This window comes from Danaus plexippus, chromosome 2, assembly GCF_018135715.1.
Source record: "Danaus plexippus chromosome 2, MEX_DaPlex, whole genome shotgun sequence".
NCBI classification, from domain to species: Eukaryota; Metazoa; Arthropoda; class Insecta; order Lepidoptera; family Nymphalidae; genus Danaus; species Danaus plexippus.
This window is the reverse complement of record NC_083537.1, coordinates 2875815-2893620: the sequence shown is the minus strand read 5'-3', so window position 1 is coordinate 2893620 and position 17806 is coordinate 2875815. Positions and strand designations below refer to the sequence as shown.

At 33.8% G+C, this 17806-nt stretch overlaps 5 protein-coding genes across 10 annotated transcripts in view; 3 read left to right on the top strand and 2 right to left on the bottom strand.

The window, feature by feature from the left end:
• Positions 1-523: 523 nt before the first annotated feature.
• LOC116765373 (uncharacterized) lies at positions 524-2654 on the top strand. The gene has a single exon (XM_032654839.2). It carries the CDS (start codon positions 599-601, stop codon positions 2585-2587), a length of 1989 nt encoding a protein of 662 aa, XP_032510730.2. The 5' UTR covers positions 524-598; the 3' UTR covers positions 2588-2654.
• Positions 2655-6411: 3757 nt separating this feature from the next.
• Positions 6412-7793, top strand: LOC116779534 (uncharacterized protein C18orf19 homolog A). The gene is made up of 3 exons (XM_032673882.2): positions 6412-6884; positions 7154-7299; positions 7369-7793. Exons 1-3 carry the CDS (start codon positions 6520-6522, stop codon positions 7605-7607), a joined length of 750 nt encoding a protein of 249 aa, XP_032529773.1. The 5' UTR covers positions 6412-6519; the 3' UTR covers positions 7608-7793.
• On the bottom strand, positions 7730-12037 carry LOC116779533 (LIM domain-containing protein jub). 2 transcript variants are annotated; one of them, XM_032673880.2, is made up of 6 exons: positions 10415-12037; positions 10131-10315; positions 9895-9957; positions 9648-9813; positions 9015-9155; positions 7730-8664 (listed from the first exon to the last, which is right to left on the bottom strand). In XM_032673880.2, exons 1-6 carry the CDS (start codon positions 11907-11909, stop codon positions 8555-8557), a joined length of 2160 nt encoding a protein of 719 aa, XP_032529771.1. In that variant the 5' UTR covers positions 11910-12037; the 3' UTR covers positions 7730-8554. The 2 variants fall into 2 exon arrangements, with proteins under 2 accessions (XP_032529771.1, XP_032529772.1); XM_032673881.2 differs by having other exon boundaries at positions 10146-10315; positions 10415-12036.
• Positions 12038-12508: 471 nt separating this feature from the next.
• On the top strand, positions 12509-16227 carry LOC116779582 (DNA-directed RNA polymerase II subunit RPB2). Its single transcript, XM_032673936.2, has one exon. It carries the CDS (start codon positions 12643-12645, stop codon positions 16171-16173), a length of 3531 nt encoding a protein of 1176 aa, XP_032529827.1. The 5' UTR covers positions 12509-12642; the 3' UTR covers positions 16174-16227.
• LOC116779376 (piezo-type mechanosensitive ion channel component) overlaps positions 16218-17806 on the bottom strand; it is a 37436-nt gene continuing 35847 nt past the window's right edge. For all 5 annotated transcript variants that reach the window (XM_061522211.1, XM_061522213.1, XM_061522224.1 and 2 more), the window contains one exon: positions 16218-17478. In XM_061522211.1, the coding sequence (XP_061378195.1) occupies positions 17335-17478 (144 nt within the window). In that variant the 3' untranslated portion in view covers positions 16218-17334. The remainder of the gene's footprint in view (positions 17479-17806) is intronic.

Here is a 17806-nt window from a genome sequence, read left to right as displayed (position 1 = left end):
CACATCACCCAAAAAATTTAATGTAAACAATTTTATTAGTGATTGGACTTTAAATATTTAACTAACTGTGAAAATTTATGTTAATATGCTAGTGATGATTAACGATTTCTATTGAAGTAATTGTTTGGGAAGAAAAATATAAGATCAAGGACGACAAGGTGACAGTAGCGAAGATATCATGACTGTTGAAAAATTTTGCAGACCTAGAAGCTTAAAGATATTGAAGTACAGAAACAATTAAACTCTTCTGATACGTCTAAAAGTCAGATAAAAGGTTATCCTAGATCGATGACTAAAAATAAACAGCAGTTCTCATTTTCTCTTTAGGCCTTAATATTTTAGATTCTCTCACAGTTACCATTTCCTGCGTCATTACATTTAAAGACACAAATAACTTAATAAAAACTAATGCACAATAATATCATACCGTAGCTGTATTCCGTTTCAGTTATTTATTTATTTATTTTTTGTATTTTTATATAAAATTTAATCAATGTTATGGTTGTACAATAACATTTAAATTTTTCTTCAAAAAAGCGTCAAAAATTGTCCTATTTTCAATATAGTATATCTGATATTTAAAATATATGTTTTCAGTATGGCTTGGACTGCGGGCAGTGCTGGTTGCAGCAGCATTACAAGAACAAATCAAAGGTCGATTCGTCTTCGCCATTTGTTTCTCGTGGCCATTATAATTTGTGGATCCTTCCTCTTGCTCTCAATGAATAACATGTCAAAGCCATATGTGAATAACGATTTCTTAATATTTTCGCGATTAGGAATAAAGGACTCCAACGAGATCTTAAGCGATGAAATGTATACAATCAGAACAAATGGATGCATCATATCTGCTTTACAGCCTTTAGGCAGTGAAGTGAGACAGTTAGTGAAATTCCCAAAAGATTTAAAACCGTGTCCAATGTCAGCTGTGGCATTGTTGTCTAACAACAGAACGCACATATGGATAAAACATGAAAACAGGCAATATTATAACATAAGCGATGCTGCCTTTTTGAAATGTTGCTATAAATCATTTTACCGGCCGCTCTCAGTCGACGACATTACATCCCGAGATGTCGACAAACGAGTTAAATATAACGTTTGTTTTAATTTTACTACCTCAATTATAGCAGCTCATGAATTTGTTCGAGTAAAATGTTATGCTGGATCAGTGGAAATTTACGACCAGTTTTTCATTTTTGCTCCCAAAAAAGAACTATCATCTGAAGTACCAGAGATTCCCAAAAACAAAACCGCATATAATGTTCTTATAATGGGAATAGATGGTGTATCCAGACTTAATTTTCATAGAACAATGCCAAATACTTTTGCATTCTTAGAAAAAAAAGGTGGTGTGGAGTTATTAGGATACAATAAAGTCGGTGACAATTCTTTTCCTAATTTGATACCGATGCTGATGGGGTTATCAGAACAAGATCTAAAGTCCACATGTACTCCTCGTAAAAAATCAACATTTGATAACTGCCCCTTCATTTGGGAATGGTTCAAAGAAGCTGGTTACTATACAGCGCTAGGAGAGGACAGTGCCAGTCTAGGAACCTTCAATTATGGAAAATTTGGGTTTATTGGATCTCCCACGGACTACTACATACATACCTTTATAAATGAGGCTGAAGAAAACGTAGGAGTTAATAAAGATTTTAATTCATTTTTATGTATGAATGATAAGTATTTCTATAAGGTCTTATTAGATTACATAGAAAATCTAGCGACGGCGCTGAGGACATCTAAACTATTTGCTTTCTTTTGGGAAGTGACTATGACTCATGATTATTTAAATTATCCAATGATAATGGATGAAGATTACGTAAAATTTCTAACACGATTAGATTCTGTAAATTATTGGAATGAGACAATACTTATTTTCATTAGCGACCATGGAATTCGTTACGGTCAAATAAGGTCAACGAATCAGGGACGGTTAGAAGAACGCTTACCTTTCGCATACATATTGTTGCCACCGGACTTTAAGGAGAAATATAAAGAAGCTTACAGAAACCTTCAATTAAACAGTAAACGCCTTAGTACTCCTTACGATATTCACGCCATGTTATCCGATCTTGTTAATTTAGATAATATCGAAAGCGATAAAATTGTTTTACGCTCAAATACGAATGAAGACCATGTTAAAGGTAACAGTTTATTTATACCTATACCTTTGAGCCGCACTTGTTCGTCCGCTCACATCAGTGATCACTGGTGTAGCTGTCAGAAGAGTCATAAAATATCAACTAAGAGTAAACTAGGTAAAGAAGTAGCTAAACAATTAGTACAACAGCTCAATGATCTCGTTAGCGACCATGAACAGTGCGCTAAGCTGAAACTAGCTGAACTAATTGAAGTTATTGAAATGGAACCGAATTCCTTCGGGTACGATTCAGTTACCTGGCGAGAGTTCATGGTTATGGTGAAAACTATACCAGGCAACGGTTTGTTCGAAGGAACTCTTCGTGTTGTTGATAACGAATGGTTAGTTGCTGGATCTATAAGTCGATTTAATCTATACGGCAATCAGAGTCACTGTATTCAGGACACCTCACTGAAGTTGTACTGTTACTGCCAATAGAACACCGTTTGCCACTCATTAGAATTAAATAGTTATATTAAAGTTACTAAAACTCTGTGATAATTATGTAGATGATATATAATAAATACAAAAAATAATAATAAGTACAAAAACAAAAAGTGTAACAAATTTGAATATTAAAATATGTTTCGTGTTTATGACGTTTTATCATCTATCTATCAGCAAAACAAGTGACTGCTGATATTTTTAATATAATAAAATTTTTTACTCACGTTTTTTACGTCTTTTTATACGAAACAGAATTATGTATTTAAAAAGATGTAATTTAAGACGTACACTAAATAAGAATAAAATTAATTAAAACATTCGTTAACTGTTAAGAAATACTAAATACATTTGTTTTTAAGAGTTACTTTAAGCTACATATGTATTTTTAAATATTTTGCTACCATTCATTTTGTTTGTAAAGATTTTTTTTTTTTCAAACAAAATTTTAATAACTTAAAGAAATTTTTGTATAAATCTTCATCAACCTATTTTTAACCACAATATATGTTGTTTCACTTTAAAAGTCTACAGAAAGTAATTAATTCATAAACAATCGTATTTTTTTTTTATTTTATTCATGGACAGTGAAATATATTAAGGAAGATTGACTAGTTTATAATAAATGAACAAAAAAACCCTTGCAAAATTTTATTTAAATTACATAAGAAATTATTATGCAGGTACTTCATAAATGTCTATAGTCAGGTGTTATTTTTGATTATAACTTATTTATTTAAATTCTGTAATACATCTACATCACTGTAATATTCCTCACCTGATACATAAATTGTGTCTATAAAAAGCGTCACTTAAAATGACAACCCTACACTTGCATTACACGTCCCAGGAATATTGCATCCTGATATCACAGGTGTGGTGTTTTAAGGTTCGCAATGTTTTATTTCTTAAGTTTTTGCATTTTTTTGTTTAATTTTTAAGTAAGTACATAAGAACTAGGTGTGAAACGCGGTTTCACTCACATGGAATTATCGAGATAAACAATATTCCATATCGCAACAAGCGGCAACAAGCAACAAGCGGGCGTATACAAACTCGATTGTGATTGTGGCTTATCGTGCATTGGACAAACAAAGAGTAGCATCGGTACAAAGGTGAAGGGACACATCTCAGACATCAAAAATAGGCGCGCGTCGAAGTCAGACGTGTATGAACACACAATGGAGAAACCAGGCCACTACATTCGGTTTGATAAACCACAAATCCTCGGTCGTGAAGACAGGTACATACCGAGGTTAATCCGCGAGGCTATTGAAATTAAAAAACATCCGAATTTCAATAGAGAAGATGGCTGGTATCTATCCAACACCTGGGGCCCTCTCCTTAAAAATATAAAATGCCACGTCCGTGACCACACCGCAGGACCTCGCGTAAGCGCATTCTGCCGACATCCAGAACGGTAAGCCAGAAAATTAAGAAATCGATGGCGGTAGATGATAAATAACAGGACCAACTGACAGACATTCACATTTCGTCTGCCCGTGATCACGGTTGCTGAAAAGTAACCGAAACGTCGGGATAATGTAGTTTTAAAATAATAAAATTCGCGTAGTGTATCCGAAATATATTATTTTCATTTAAATGAGTATTCCATGTTCTTCCCTAGAGTCCAATTACTTGGATAAAATTCTAATGCACATTAAGAAAACGTCTAATTTTCAATTCGAACAACAAGATTGAAAAGAATTGAAACATCTAGATCAGTTCAGAGGTGAAAGCGTGACAGACAGGCAGGATTAGGGTTGTTTACAGGCTTGGATATCTGTAAGTTTTTTATTTCTATACATCATCATATCTATACAATACATTTTTCGTTTAGCCTCCTTTGCCAAATACAAACAGATTTCGGAGATTGCATTCCCATGCGTCCCTAAACCTAAGTTGTCCATGGGATTTTTTTTTTTGTAAGTATACCACTTTCATGGTCTTACCCTAAGATTAATTAAAAGTCATGGAAACTGCTGCTCTAAAGCCAAACTGTATCCTTTTAAACTGGAATATTTAATCAGAAATTATTGGGATACGGAGAATAAAACATTTTCTCGTTTTTTTAAACTAGCAGCCCCATATTTTTATTTATACATATATACTTATGTAAGTGAAATTAACCAGTATCCCATACAAATTAAACAATTAATAAAAATTTAACAAATAACAATATACATGAATAATATGTATACTATCTATAGGCAATTATAAATAAGTATTTATATTTCGTTTATATATTTTTAAAAATCTTAGCTGTAACTTGCTCTGTGTGAAAATAATAATATCCTGGCAACTCTCTCTTACCAATATAGCAATATACGAAACGTACTAAACTCTCTTTTTCTATCTTCCTAACACATATCTCCCACTCATTTTTTTTATTTCGTCTCCTGCAGTCCTCCTTTTTGTAATACTTTGATGTTTTTCCGAGATTTATATAAATTCTTTGTTTAGCTTTTGAATCCTTGATTTCGGGTTAATTTAGAAGTATGAATTTCTACTGATATAGCAAAAAACAAGATAAGCACTAGAATCCACTACATCAAAAAGATCTCGTTGCCTCGAGGCGGGACCTTACAGACTTTTATTATAAAATTGAAATTTTCATTTATTTTGCTGCTGCGATCGCTACATGTGTACGCTAGTTATTTAACCGATTTGGCACAATCTCTGCATATCTTGTGCTATTTATATTCATAATTTCTATTTCGTAATTCACATATTTATTAATTTTATGCCTATTAATAGAAAATAAATTATATTGATTAAGCTGTGAACTCAAGTTTGTTCTGTTAGAAAAAATTCCCAAAAAAAACTTTTATAATACTCTCTTAACAACATTTTAATTCTTTGATATATGTATATAACACATTCTTGCCCGCACAATGTTTCTGGAAATAAGCGCTCTGGTAATAATGAACTAAAGCGCGGTCAGTAAATATTTAAAAGTCGTTGGTTTAATATTTAGTACAAAAGTAATTATATTTTTTTTAGTAGTCTATTCCTACTCAACTCGGTACATTTTGTGATCCAAGTGGAAAGGTTAGAGTACCACTTTTTATTACACATTAAAAAAAAGTTCGACAAAGCTGAAAAAGAAAATTTTTGAAAAACATCAAATTTAATGATGTGTTAAGACACTTTGTCAAATCAATTCAATTCTCTAACAATAGAGTATCGAAAAGAAACAAAGGAAATTAGTAAGTTTATACACCAATGTGTAATACTTTCACAAAATTTTTACCCTTCGTAGGTGTGTAGAGTAAATGTTAATGACAACCTGAGTAACGTTAATGTGAACTAATAATATGATTTTTAAATGATAATCTTTAGAGTAGATCAATGTATTTAATCTTTTAATTAGGATTAAGAATATTTGATACGCTGTATTCTGTATTGCAGTTTCAGTACTGATCGTATCTGACATTAAATAATAAAAAACAGACGCTGAATTAAATTAAAAAATGATTTTTATTTTAAATATTTTTCTTGTATTTCCATTTCTCAATGAGAAAAATTTTGTTTCCGTACTTTATATTTTTATAAAAATCTATTCCTCATTCTAAATTTTAAGATTACCGTTTCCATGGAGCAACATAGTTTTTGACAATATAAATCTTATTTGCTACACGAAGATTTAATATTATTTTCTTTATTATCACAATTTTTACTATCGAGCTAGAATGACGAAGCACTGCAATGATCTAAAATCCTAAGACGAGTGGGTCTCTTTCTGCACGGACTGTAACTTTCAGTAACAACTATCAAATTCAAATGATAATTGACATCTGACAACATAATTGTCATTTACACAAAAGTCACTCAATCAGATTTTATAGTTGTGAAACAATAATTTTAGTTTAACCAATATGTTTTCAAACGTTTTATAGTTATCGAATAAAATATTTGAATCTAAAATGGCTCTCAGTCTAAGAATTTTGATGAAAAACAATCTTATTGAAAATATAACCAAGCCGGTAAAATGGAATATAAATCGAGGCTTTCCAATAAGGAGATCATGCAGTGGTTTACGAAATTATAATTATATTTTAGTGAAACCTATATTGATAAGAACGGAATGCCAACCTATATTGAAACCATATAGATTATGTGCCACGCAATACAGTACAGACTCTAACAAGCCACCTAAGGAACCCGAAAAGAAACCAGGTATTATACAGCGATTTAAACAAATGTATAAAGACTACTGGTATGTAGTGTTACCCGTGCACATGACTACATCAGCTTTATGGTTTGGAGGTTTCTACTACTCTGTAAGAAGGTGAGAAGTTGATTAGAGCATCAAAATATGTCCATAAAATTAATAAGTATACATAGATCACTCTATAAGATGATGTAATCTATTAAATAATTGTTGCAATTTTTTATCTATGTTATTGTTTACTATGCATTTGTTATTTATTTTTTTAAATTAAAAAGTACAAAACCTACCGTTGACTTTAAAAAGAAAGTGTGTTCCAAATAGAAATTAAGTGATTAATTACTATGAAGAAATTAAATCATAAGTTACTATTTAAAATTTCCTTTTAGTGGTGTGGATGTGATTGGGTTGCTGGAGTCTATCGGCATCAGTGACAAACTATTAACACCTTTAAAAGAATCATCCGCTGGTTACTTTGCACTGGCCTTAGCGTTATATAAACTAGTAACTCCTTTACGCTATGCAGTGACTGTTGGTAAGTGAGATTGTTATTTCAATTAATAATCATTATAACTCACTGAGTGATCTATATAATATTTTTAAGGTGGAACCACATACGCCATCAGGAGGTTAACAGCGATAGGTTGGATAAAGCCTGTCCCTTCAAGGGAAAGACTAAAGGAAATGATTCAAGAGAGAAAAGATAATATACAGGACCGATTTAATGAGAGCAAACAGCACTATCAAACTCAGTTAAAAGAGAAAAAGACCCAAGTATTAGATGAAATGAGAAGGTATAAAACAGAAATGCGTAATATGAAAAACAAAGTGAAGAAAATGTAGAAGAGATTTTTTTAAGGCTTTATTAAGATTTCCCATTCAAAGTCGCTGAAACTTCTTGTCCTTTATGTGCCGTTATCTTGACGGTTCAATTAGTAAATTATTAGCCGATGAAGTAAAATATATTTATACAATTTTTGTCATTATTTATTGTTAAAAAATATATAAATACAAGGTCACTTTTAACAAGTGTTTTCTTATCATTAATTATTATGAATAAACATTTCCACAGTCAAAATGTACAGATATCATCTAACAGTATGTTAAGTACACCCTACACATAGGACAGCACAACACCGGAATGTTTATAATTAAAACTCTTAATTCTTAACTACAAATAAAGCTTACTTAAATAATACAGTTATCAACCCAGATGTGCTGCCGCTGTATGAATAACATAAAAGTAATAAATGCAAGGAAGTTATTTACTATGTGACAGTAGTAATGCTTATTAGTATTTTGTTCATGTCCGTATAATACTGTACCTTTTATTAAAATTATCCCAATTTGAGCCCGTTTTATACCGTTAATGTTTATTTTTTTAAATTCCCGTACTGATTTACAACAATATAAAACCAAATATATCACAAGGTTTGTAGGCGAAAGGCTTAAAATTTTAACATGTAACTATCACTTCATACTTAATATATTTTATTGTAACAATCCCAAAAATTCAACAAATTTAAAAAATTTATTCATTAGGAAATCCTACTATCTATAACCTACATAGCTGTTAAAATCACTGATGAGCAAAATGAGCACATGATTTTCCTAACACATAAAATTAATGAATACAAATCTTTATATGCACAATAATTCACTTACTGACACATTTTTACTATCACAATGTCCCTCGACTACTTGCTATAGTCTAAAAAGTTATTTGAACTATTGATTACATCAGTTGTAATATGAAATGCAATCTAATATTGGCTGATTCCATGTTATGTTTATCCCATGTATTGGTATGAGGCTGGTGAGAGATGTGGTGCTGGCGGCATGCCCGGGCCTGTTGACGCTCCTATGGTGGACAGGTGACAGGCTCGACACATCAATTGACCTGTTGAAATGTATTAACATAAGTTATTTTGGCTGTATTAAAGCGGATCTCACTTTCTTATAAGTCTAAACTGCTATCTGGGACACTGACAGTGAATTATCATAGAGACAATAAAAAAAAAACAGTTATTTTGCAAATTTTTCTCCCAAGTACAAATATTTTCTTTGAATATTAACAAATATAACTTTAAAATATTTTATCATAAACAAACTATTTTTGTCAATATTTTTATCTTGTCATTATTTATTATTGTAATTGAAACACCGATCGACTTGTAATATCACCGAGTGTATGCCTACCAATATTTACAGAAAAGAAGGTTATATTTTGTATATTTAATAATAGTTTACCAGCTAGTGGATAGCATCTCTTGTCCGGCTCGTCTGTGAGCTGCATCCCACAAACACAACACATGTAGCAATCAACATGGAAGTCACGGTCCATAGACACCACTCGTACTGTTTCGTCAGTGCCTTCCACTGGAGTTATCCCTATAATATAATCACAATGTTATTAATATTTTTTATCAATCAACAAAAGGTCTTAAACGATTCCTCTTTTTACAATCTGTAAATATATTAAATTGTCTGTGTTATATATTTAAAGAAGCTTTTCGTTTGGTTGTAAGACTATATAATGTTATTGTTATGCTTTGGAAATAAAAAACAGTAAACAAAAAAAAAATATTCATAATATTCTGTTTGTACAAAATATATATATGTCATACTTTTTGCATTTTATAGTAGTTTTTATAATAAAAAAAATTCCAACAATATTAAATATATATCTCGGAAATTGAAGCTGTGATGTTCACTACTAAATTGCTTATTTTGCTATGGAAGAAAATTACTTACCATTCGGTATAAGTTGCAATTTACATTTATTGAAAGAGTATGATTTGTTATCCCAGTGGAATATTTGTTATAAACAGATTATTTTCTAACAAATATTGACAGATTCTTTAAGAGTCAAACATTCCTCACCTTTTCCACAGCTGGCACATTTAGGTGCAAACATTCGATGGTAATCGTTCACACAGTAAATCTTGTTGTCAACGTCAACGGTGAAAGGTACTCCATCCAAACACTCGTTACAGATACAACAACGGAAACATCCAGGGTGGTAGGACTTGCCCATCGCTTGAAGGATCTGTAATAATATTGACTGTATTGTATTAAAATTCTTTATTATAAACAAGAACTTGTTTTTAATACATATGAACATTATTACCATTTCCATTATTAAATGTCCACATATTGCACATTTCTCAGCCGTTTGCTGGAATCCTGAGTACTGGAAGTAATATTTTATTGGGAATTATAATAGACGGCAACCAATGTTTTTATAACCAAACAAAACAATCAAGGCAGAAGATTAACAAGCATTAAGAATATCAAAATATTACAGAAATAAAATATATTTAATGGGAAGCTTATTTAAACAAAAAATAATAGTAATATGTATACATTTGTATCGCTAACCAGATAATCCTCTTCGCAGTACACTTTGCCGTGTACATTGTAAAAGGCCTTGCCACGTAAGGCTCTTCCACAAGAACAGCATATGAAACAGTTGGTGTGGTATAGATTGCCCATAGCCTGGCAAGCCTGGCCGGCGCCCGTCACACCAGCCCCACAAGTGTGGCAGATACCTTATACAGATATTAATATTACTACAGGCATAGTTGGTGCAAATGCAATAATAACTTAAATACATTGGTTGAATGTTTTATAATTGATAAAGTATTTACCGAAATATTCCCCTTCCTCATCTTGCCTTTCCATTTCTTCTTCAAGTTGCCGTGTCAGCTCTTCAATTTTACGTTGAGCTTCACTGGGTCCTGGCGGACGAGGTGGGGTAATACTATAAGGTAGTAAGCTTTTCCCTCTGCCACCAGAGCCTCGAGATCCACCAGAAACTTGAGATACTGAACTAGGGGTAGGACTTGGTGCGGGGGATGGAGCTGGTGAACACAAGGATGTTAACCCTGATACTAAGTTTCTAGATGAAATTGATTCTGATGCTAAGGAGACATTGTCCTTATTAGCAGAGGCAGTAGTTGTAGCTGGCGAACCTCCAGTCATACAAACATAATCAGAACCATTAGTGTCTTCCACAATCTGCATCCTGTTAGGCAGTAGTTTTGGAGTTGTACCATAGCTTCCATTGATGGCTGTCACTTTAACTTTTCCTAGACCATTACCAATAGGTGGCTTTGAGTGAAAATATTTTGGGGCAGTTGCGGCCGCTGCCACTTGCACTTCTGTAGCAATATTTGCCTTGGGTCTTTGAGCACTTGGAGCGATTGAAGCATAAATAGCAGTGGAAGGAATTGTCACAGCTTTATTGTCAAAACTTACAGAGTTACTGTTTTTTATCAGAGCACTGACATCCATATACTTAGGAGGTGCAGACTTCATAATTGTGTAGTCACTGCTGCTGGAGTTATCATTTGAACTGTTATATGGTGGTGGGGGTGGAGCCTTTTCAACTTTAGGCTTATCCCTAAGAATCCTTTGGGATGTCATCCTATTCATGCTAGTATTTGGGACCTGGGGGCCAGGAACAGAGCCTTGTTGTATGTAGGGTTGTTCTACATTACCTTGCATTTTATAATCGAGTTTTTTATCTTTATCAGGACAAAGCATATTTTCATATACCAATGGCTTTGGTTTACTATTTACTGGCACTTGAGGCTGCGCTTTACTGTACCGTGTGTCGTAATACCCTTCGGCTGCAAGAGGCTGGCTCTGATACAGTTGGTGAAAATAGGGCGGCTGGGACAACTGTTGTTCCGTATAATAATCTATATTTTCATACACTGGTTGAGGGTACTGAGCGCTCGTATTGCCTGGGATCTCGTATAAATCTTCACTTTGGTAGCTCAATGACCTCTGAGATACGGAATCTATAGATCTTGTAGGACTAGCTGGAAGCGCAGCAGTGTTTATATCCCGTTTATTGATCGACGCGATAGTTTCTACCCGCTTAGGGGTTGCAAATTTTGAAGCTGCGATAACATTGGACCGTTCGTAGAAACTATAATCCTGACGATTTGCCGAATTATCTAAAGTAAAGCTCTCTATCGCACCCACGGGTCGAGACTTTGATTGACCAGTAATGTAAGATGTTGAAGTACTTTGCGCTTGCTCAGTATCATTTTCGTCTTTGTTAGATAATTTCAAATCCTGCAAACCCAGTATACACCTTTGCTCCTCAGAATTATTTCTTCTTGAAGAGTCCATAGTTGACGGAGATTTAATAATCGAGCGAAAAGTTTTGGAAATTACATAAAAAACATAAATGATTCATAATTGTGATCTAATGTAAACCTCAAAACATCTAAAGAAAAAAAAGACCAAAAAACAAAATTAGTGATGTATTATTACAGATCAACATCTTGTTGCCAGGAAATTCTATACAATAAAAATATACAATTTATAAATACTTTTCATCTTAAATGAAAGGTTTGATTAAACCATTTTAAAAAGAAATCTTTTAAATATCATTTCATTTTTCATTGTTTCTTGGTGAATAAAAATGTTGAAAACTTAATAATATTTTGAAGTAATCAAAAAGATCAAATATATGATAGTTGTAAAATTTTATTATAAATAATTTCATTTTATTATGCTCAATTTTATGAAAACAGATATAATTAGGTAAAAGGTTTAAAGCCAGTCATCGCACCTTAAAAAACCCTTTGTAATTAAAATTAGTGATGTAACTTTACCTTATATTTCATGGCGTTTTGATTTTTAAAATATGCTTTCTGTGAAGTATAATTTAAGTTTATCAATCTGTTGCTTGTGACATCACCTGTCAAATTGTGTATAATAATTGTATCGCATTGGTAGCATCGGCTGTTTGATGCCGTGTGCTTGTTGCGCCATATTAGTATCTGTGTCAAGAGTATAAAAATCATTAATAAGTATTTTATAAAGTACCTAAGCCTTAATACAGTTATAAGCCTCTATTATGTATGATACAGAAGATGATCAGTATGAGGAAGAAGAAGTCGAAGATATTTCGTCTGAATTATGGCAGGAGGCCTGCTGGATAGTAATAAACGCATATTTCGATGAGAAAGGTCTAGTAAGGCAACAACTCGATAGTTTCGATGAATTCATACAAATGTCAGTCCAACGAATTGTCGAAGATTCCCCTCCCATAGAACTGCAAGCTGAAGCTCAACATTCATCCGGTGAAATAGAGACACCGCCAAAATACCATTTAAAATTTGATCAAATTTATCTTTCTAAACCAACTCATTGGGAAAAAGACGGAGCGCCATCCCCTATGATGCCTAATGAAGCTCGCCTACGTAATTTAACTTACTCTGCACCTTTGTATGTTGATATAACAAAAACCATAGTTAAAGAAAATGAAGATCCTATTGAGACGCAACATCAAAAAACGTTTATTGGAAAAATTCCAATTATGCTCAGGTCTACATATTGTTTACTGAGCAATTTGACTGACCGTGATTTGACTGAGTTAAATGAATGTCCTTTAGACCCTGGTGGTTATTTTATTATCAATGGCTCTGAAAAGGTGCTAATTGCTCAAGAAAAAATGGCTACAAATACTGTGTATGTTTTCAGTATGCAGGGTGGTAAATATGCTTATAAAACTGAGATAAGATCTTGCCTTGAACATAGCTCAAGGCCTACATCTACTCTATGGGTTAATATGATGGCAAGAGGAGGACAGAGTATTAAAAAGTCAGCAATTGGTCAGCGGATTGTGGCTATTGTTCCATATATCAAACAGGAAATTCCTATCATGATAGTATTTAGAGCATTGGGTTTCGTGGCAGACAGAGATATTTTAGAACATATCATTTATGACTTTGATGACCCTGAAATGATGGAAATGGTTAAGCCTTCTTTGGATGAAGCTTTTGTTATTCAAGAACAAAATGTTGCTCTTAGCTTCATTGGTGCCAGAGGAGCCCGTCCTGGTGTCACTAAAGAGAGGCGTATCAAATATGCAAGAGAAATTTTGCAAAAGGAAATGCTGCCTCATGTTGGTGTATCTGATTTTTGTGAAACAAAAAAAGCATACTTTCTAGGTTACATGGTACATAGATTACTTTTAGCTGCTTTGGGTAGAAGAGAGTTGGATGACAGAGATCATTATGGAAATAAACGGCTTGATTTAGCTGGACCATTATTAGCATTTCTGTTCAGAGGTCTCTTCAAGAATTTATTAAAAGAAGTAAGAATGTACGCCCAGAAATTCATTGACAAAGGAAAAGATTTTAATCTGGAATTAGCAATAAAAACAAAAATTATTACTGATGGTTTGAGATATTCCTTGGCTACTGGAAATTGGGGTGACCAAAAGAAAGCTCATCAGGCAAGAGCCGGAGTGTCACAGGTATTGAACAGATTAACCTTTGCTTCTACTTTATCTCACCTGAGGCGTGTCAACTCCCCAATTGGTCGTGACGGCAAACTAGCAAAACCACGTCAGTTACACAATACTTTGTGGGGAATGATATGTCCCGCTGAAACACCAGAAGGAGCTGCTGTCGGTTTGGTCAAGAATTTGGCATTAATGGCTTACATTTCTGTCGGAAGTCAGCCATCTCCCATATTAGAGTTCTTGGAAGAGTGGTCTATGGAAAATTTGGAGGAAATAGCTCCGTCAGCCATTGCAGATGCTACAAAAATTTTCGTTAATGGCTGTTGGGTCGGTATACACAGAGATCCAGAGCAATTAATGGCTACATTGCGTAAACTCAGACGTCAAATGGACATTATAGTCTCTGAAGTAAGTATGATCCGAGACATAAGAGATAGAGAAATAAGAATTTATACTGATGCTGGAAGAATTTGTAGACCATTACTTATTGTTGAGAATGGATCTCTATTATTGAAGAAGAAACATATTGATCAATTAAAAGAAAGAGATTATAATAATTATGGTTGGCAGAACTTGGTAGCAAGTGGTGTCGTTGAATATATTGACACTCTGGAAGAAGAAACTGTAATGATTGCTATGAACCCTGATGATTTACAACAAATAAAAGAATATGCTTATTGTACTACATACACTCATTGTGAGATTCACCCTGCTATGATATTAGGTGTATGCGCCTCTATTATTCCATTCCCAGATCATAATCAAAGTCCAAGAAACACTTACCAAAGTGCTATGGGCAAACAAGCTATGGGAGTATATATCACAAACTTCCATGTTAGAATGGACACATTAGCTCATGTTCTGTTCTATCCACATAAACCCTTGGTTACTACCAGATCTATGGAATATCTTCGCTTCAGAGAGCTGCCGGCTGGAATCAATTCAATTGTTGCCATTTTATGTTACACTGGATATAATCAGGAGGACAGTGTCATCTTAAACGCTTCAGCTGTAGAGAGAGGGTTCTTCAGATCAGTTTTCTATCGTTCTTATAAAGACTCGGAATCTAAGAGAATCGGTGATCAAGAAGAGCAATTTGAAAAACCAACAAGACAGACGTGTCAAGGGATGAGGAATGCTTTGTATGACAAATTGGATGATGACGGTATTATTGCTCCGGGTATAAGAGTTTCCGGAGATGATGTAGTAATTGGAAAAACAATTACGTTACCAGAAAATGACGATGAGTTGGAAGGCACCACGAAACGCTTCACCAAAAGAGACGCTTCGACATTTTTACGTAACAGTGAAACTGGAATTGTCGATCAAGTTATGTTAACGTTGAATAGCGAAGGATATAAGTTCTGCAAAATTAGGGTCAGATCAGTACGCATACCACAGATTGGCGACAAGTTTGCATCACGGCACGGACAAAAAGGAACCTGTGGTATCCAATACAGGCAAGAAGACATGCCCTTCACTTGTGAGGGGATCACTCCAGACATTATTATTAACCCACACGCCATCCCATCCCGTATGACAATTGGTCACTTGATTGAATGTATTCAGGGGAAAGTGTCATCGAACAAAGGCGAAATAGGTGACGCAACACCGTTTAACGATGCTGTTAACGTGCAAAAGATTTCTTCACTTCTACAAGAATATGGTTATCATCTTAGAGGTAATGAAGTAATGTATAATGGTCACACTGGCAGAAAGATCAACGCCCAAGTGTTCTTGGGGCCCACTTACTATCAACGGTTGAAGCATATGGTGGACGACAAAATTCACTCCAGAGCCCGAGGACCGGTACAGATTTTAGTTCGACAGCCCATGGAGGGTAGGGCTCGGGACGGTGGATTGCGTTTCGGGGAAATGGAGCGTGATTGTCAAATAGCTCACGGAGCCGCTCAGTTTTTGAGAGAGCGATTGTTCGAGGTTTCAGATCCTTACCGCATACACGTTTGCAATTTCTGCGGTTTGATAGCAATAGCCAACCTCCGTAACAATACATTCGAATGCAAAGGATGCAAAAATAAAACACAGATTTCTCAAGTGAGGCTGCCTTACGCTGCAAAGTTGTTGTTCCAAGAACTCATGTCTATGAACATCGCCCCCAGACTTATGGTCGTAAATTAATTAATAAAAACTGTAATTGTATAACATTAAATAAAATACGTGGAACATTTATAAGATTTTTATTATAATGTTTATCACAATACAAAATGTACACAATAATCCTTGAAGTGAATAAATTATACTTTGAAATTATCAAAAAACAAAAACATCAACATCACACACACTAAGGTTCATTTTAATGCGTTTAATAAATATTGATTTTAAATAGCAACATGATATATATTTTCTCTGATAAATCTCCTTTATATACAACGAAATAAACGCTATGTGCGTCCACAATCATCAGCTCTACTTTGAAACATCGATCGCTCCACTCAGTCTAGTACTAGTTGTACTGTCGAGTATTCACGTACTGTTAAGATATATTTATTTAAACATGATAAAAATTCATATCAACTTGATTAAGAAGTGTTTCAAATGGTGAAGCGACATTATTAATGAAAACGTTCGTATAGAGTACAGTGATATAATATTCTAACACAAGCCAATTGATTGATTTTTAATATATTCTTCAAGTGTCATAGATCTTCAGTGGAAATGTGGTTTTGGCAAAAATATCATAACCCCATCAACTAAGCTGAATGATAAAGTAAAAAGTACGTTCTGCTTAGAAGAGAAGATATTTAGAGAGCATTAATATTTTTTGGAAAGATAAAGATTGGTATAATATGTAGATGTGTTTAAGTACGAATCCATTACTCGTGTACAAAGTGCTGGTGCTGGGCAATAGTGCTGGAGACGCTACGGTAATATAAAAAATACATTTTTAATAACATCAATTATCATCTATCACTCTCGACGAAGGACCGCAGTGTCGCCTCATCTAACACTTAGGTTTATTCTTAATTAACCTAACAATTTCATTACTGTACAACTTAATTATTTATAGAATATCCTCGAACAAAAGATAAATCTTCGATACATAAACATGTCACAGATTTATGCGATACAGAACTATAAATATAAATGCTTCTGGACGGCGTTCACAGATCACTTTACAGAGGTGGAAGTAAAAAACTAAAAACTTGCTATTCTGTTCGGTTATGATAATTGATACATTTTAGAAATATATATTTAAATAAATAATAATTGTTTTATTATCTGTGACATTGATTCGTTGTCTGTGATGTTTGTGTAGTGTGTCAAGTTGACGTTGACATTTCACTGCGGCGCTGGCAGGGCTCTCTGTTCTTGTTCGTCTTCCTTCGGTCGACTCCACTTTATCATAGTCTCTGGTGACCGATACAGGAATACCAACTTCGCGAATAGATCCTCTTCCAGAGACAATTCCAGCGCCTCTCGTACCTGTTACACAATTTTAAAAGACAACATTATTGTAAAATGACATTCAAAATTACCGAAACGTGCATTAAACATGAACAAAATACAAACGGTTTGATGAAGCAGAATAAAATAAGAGTCGAAAGTATACAATCAAAATTTCATCGACGGGAACGAGACTCGAGTCCGCAAACCCCGCAATAAACCGTTAAGATTCCAGCACGCTTCACATAGGAATAATATTATATTTTTTATATTATTTCTATTTGATATCAATTTAAGTGTTTTTCTCAACATTCCTATATTGTTAGACACTCGATAATTCACACGCGGTTGGAATAAATCATAATTT

Excerpts from the sequence above, each read along its gene's own strand:
- LOC116765373 (XM_032654839.2), top strand. The coding sequence starts at position 599 with ATGGCTTGGACTGCGGGCAGTGCTGGTTGCAGCAGCATTACAAGAACA.
- LOC116779534 (XM_032673882.2), top strand. The coding sequence starts at position 6,520 with ATGGCTCTCAGTCTAAGAATTTTGATGAAAAACAATCTTATTGAAAAT. Across the intron at positions 6,885-7,153 it reads TTCTACTACTCTGTAAGAAG|TGGTGTGGATGTGATTGGGT; the intron begins GTGAGAAGTTGA and ends ATTTCCTTTTAG. Across the intron at positions 7,300-7,368 it reads ACGCTATGCAGTGACTGTTG|GTGGAACCACATACGCCATC; the intron begins GTAAGTGAGATT and ends AATATTTTTAAG.
- LOC116779533 (XM_032673880.2), bottom strand. The coding sequence starts at position 11,909 with ATGGACTCTTCAAGAAGAAATAATTCTGAGGAGCAAAGGTGTATACTG. Across the intron at positions 10,316-10,414 it reads TGAGGAAGGGGAATATTTCG|GTATCTGCCACACTTGTGGG; the intron begins GTAAATACTTTA and ends TATCTGTATAAG. Across the intron at positions 9,958-10,130 it reads ATCTGGTTAGCGATACAAAT|TACTCAGGATTCCAGCAAAC; the intron begins GTATACATATTA and ends TATTACTTCCAG.
- LOC116779582 (XM_032673936.2), top strand. The coding sequence starts at position 12,643 with ATGTATGATACAGAAGATGATCAGTATGAGGAAGAAGAAGTCGAAGAT.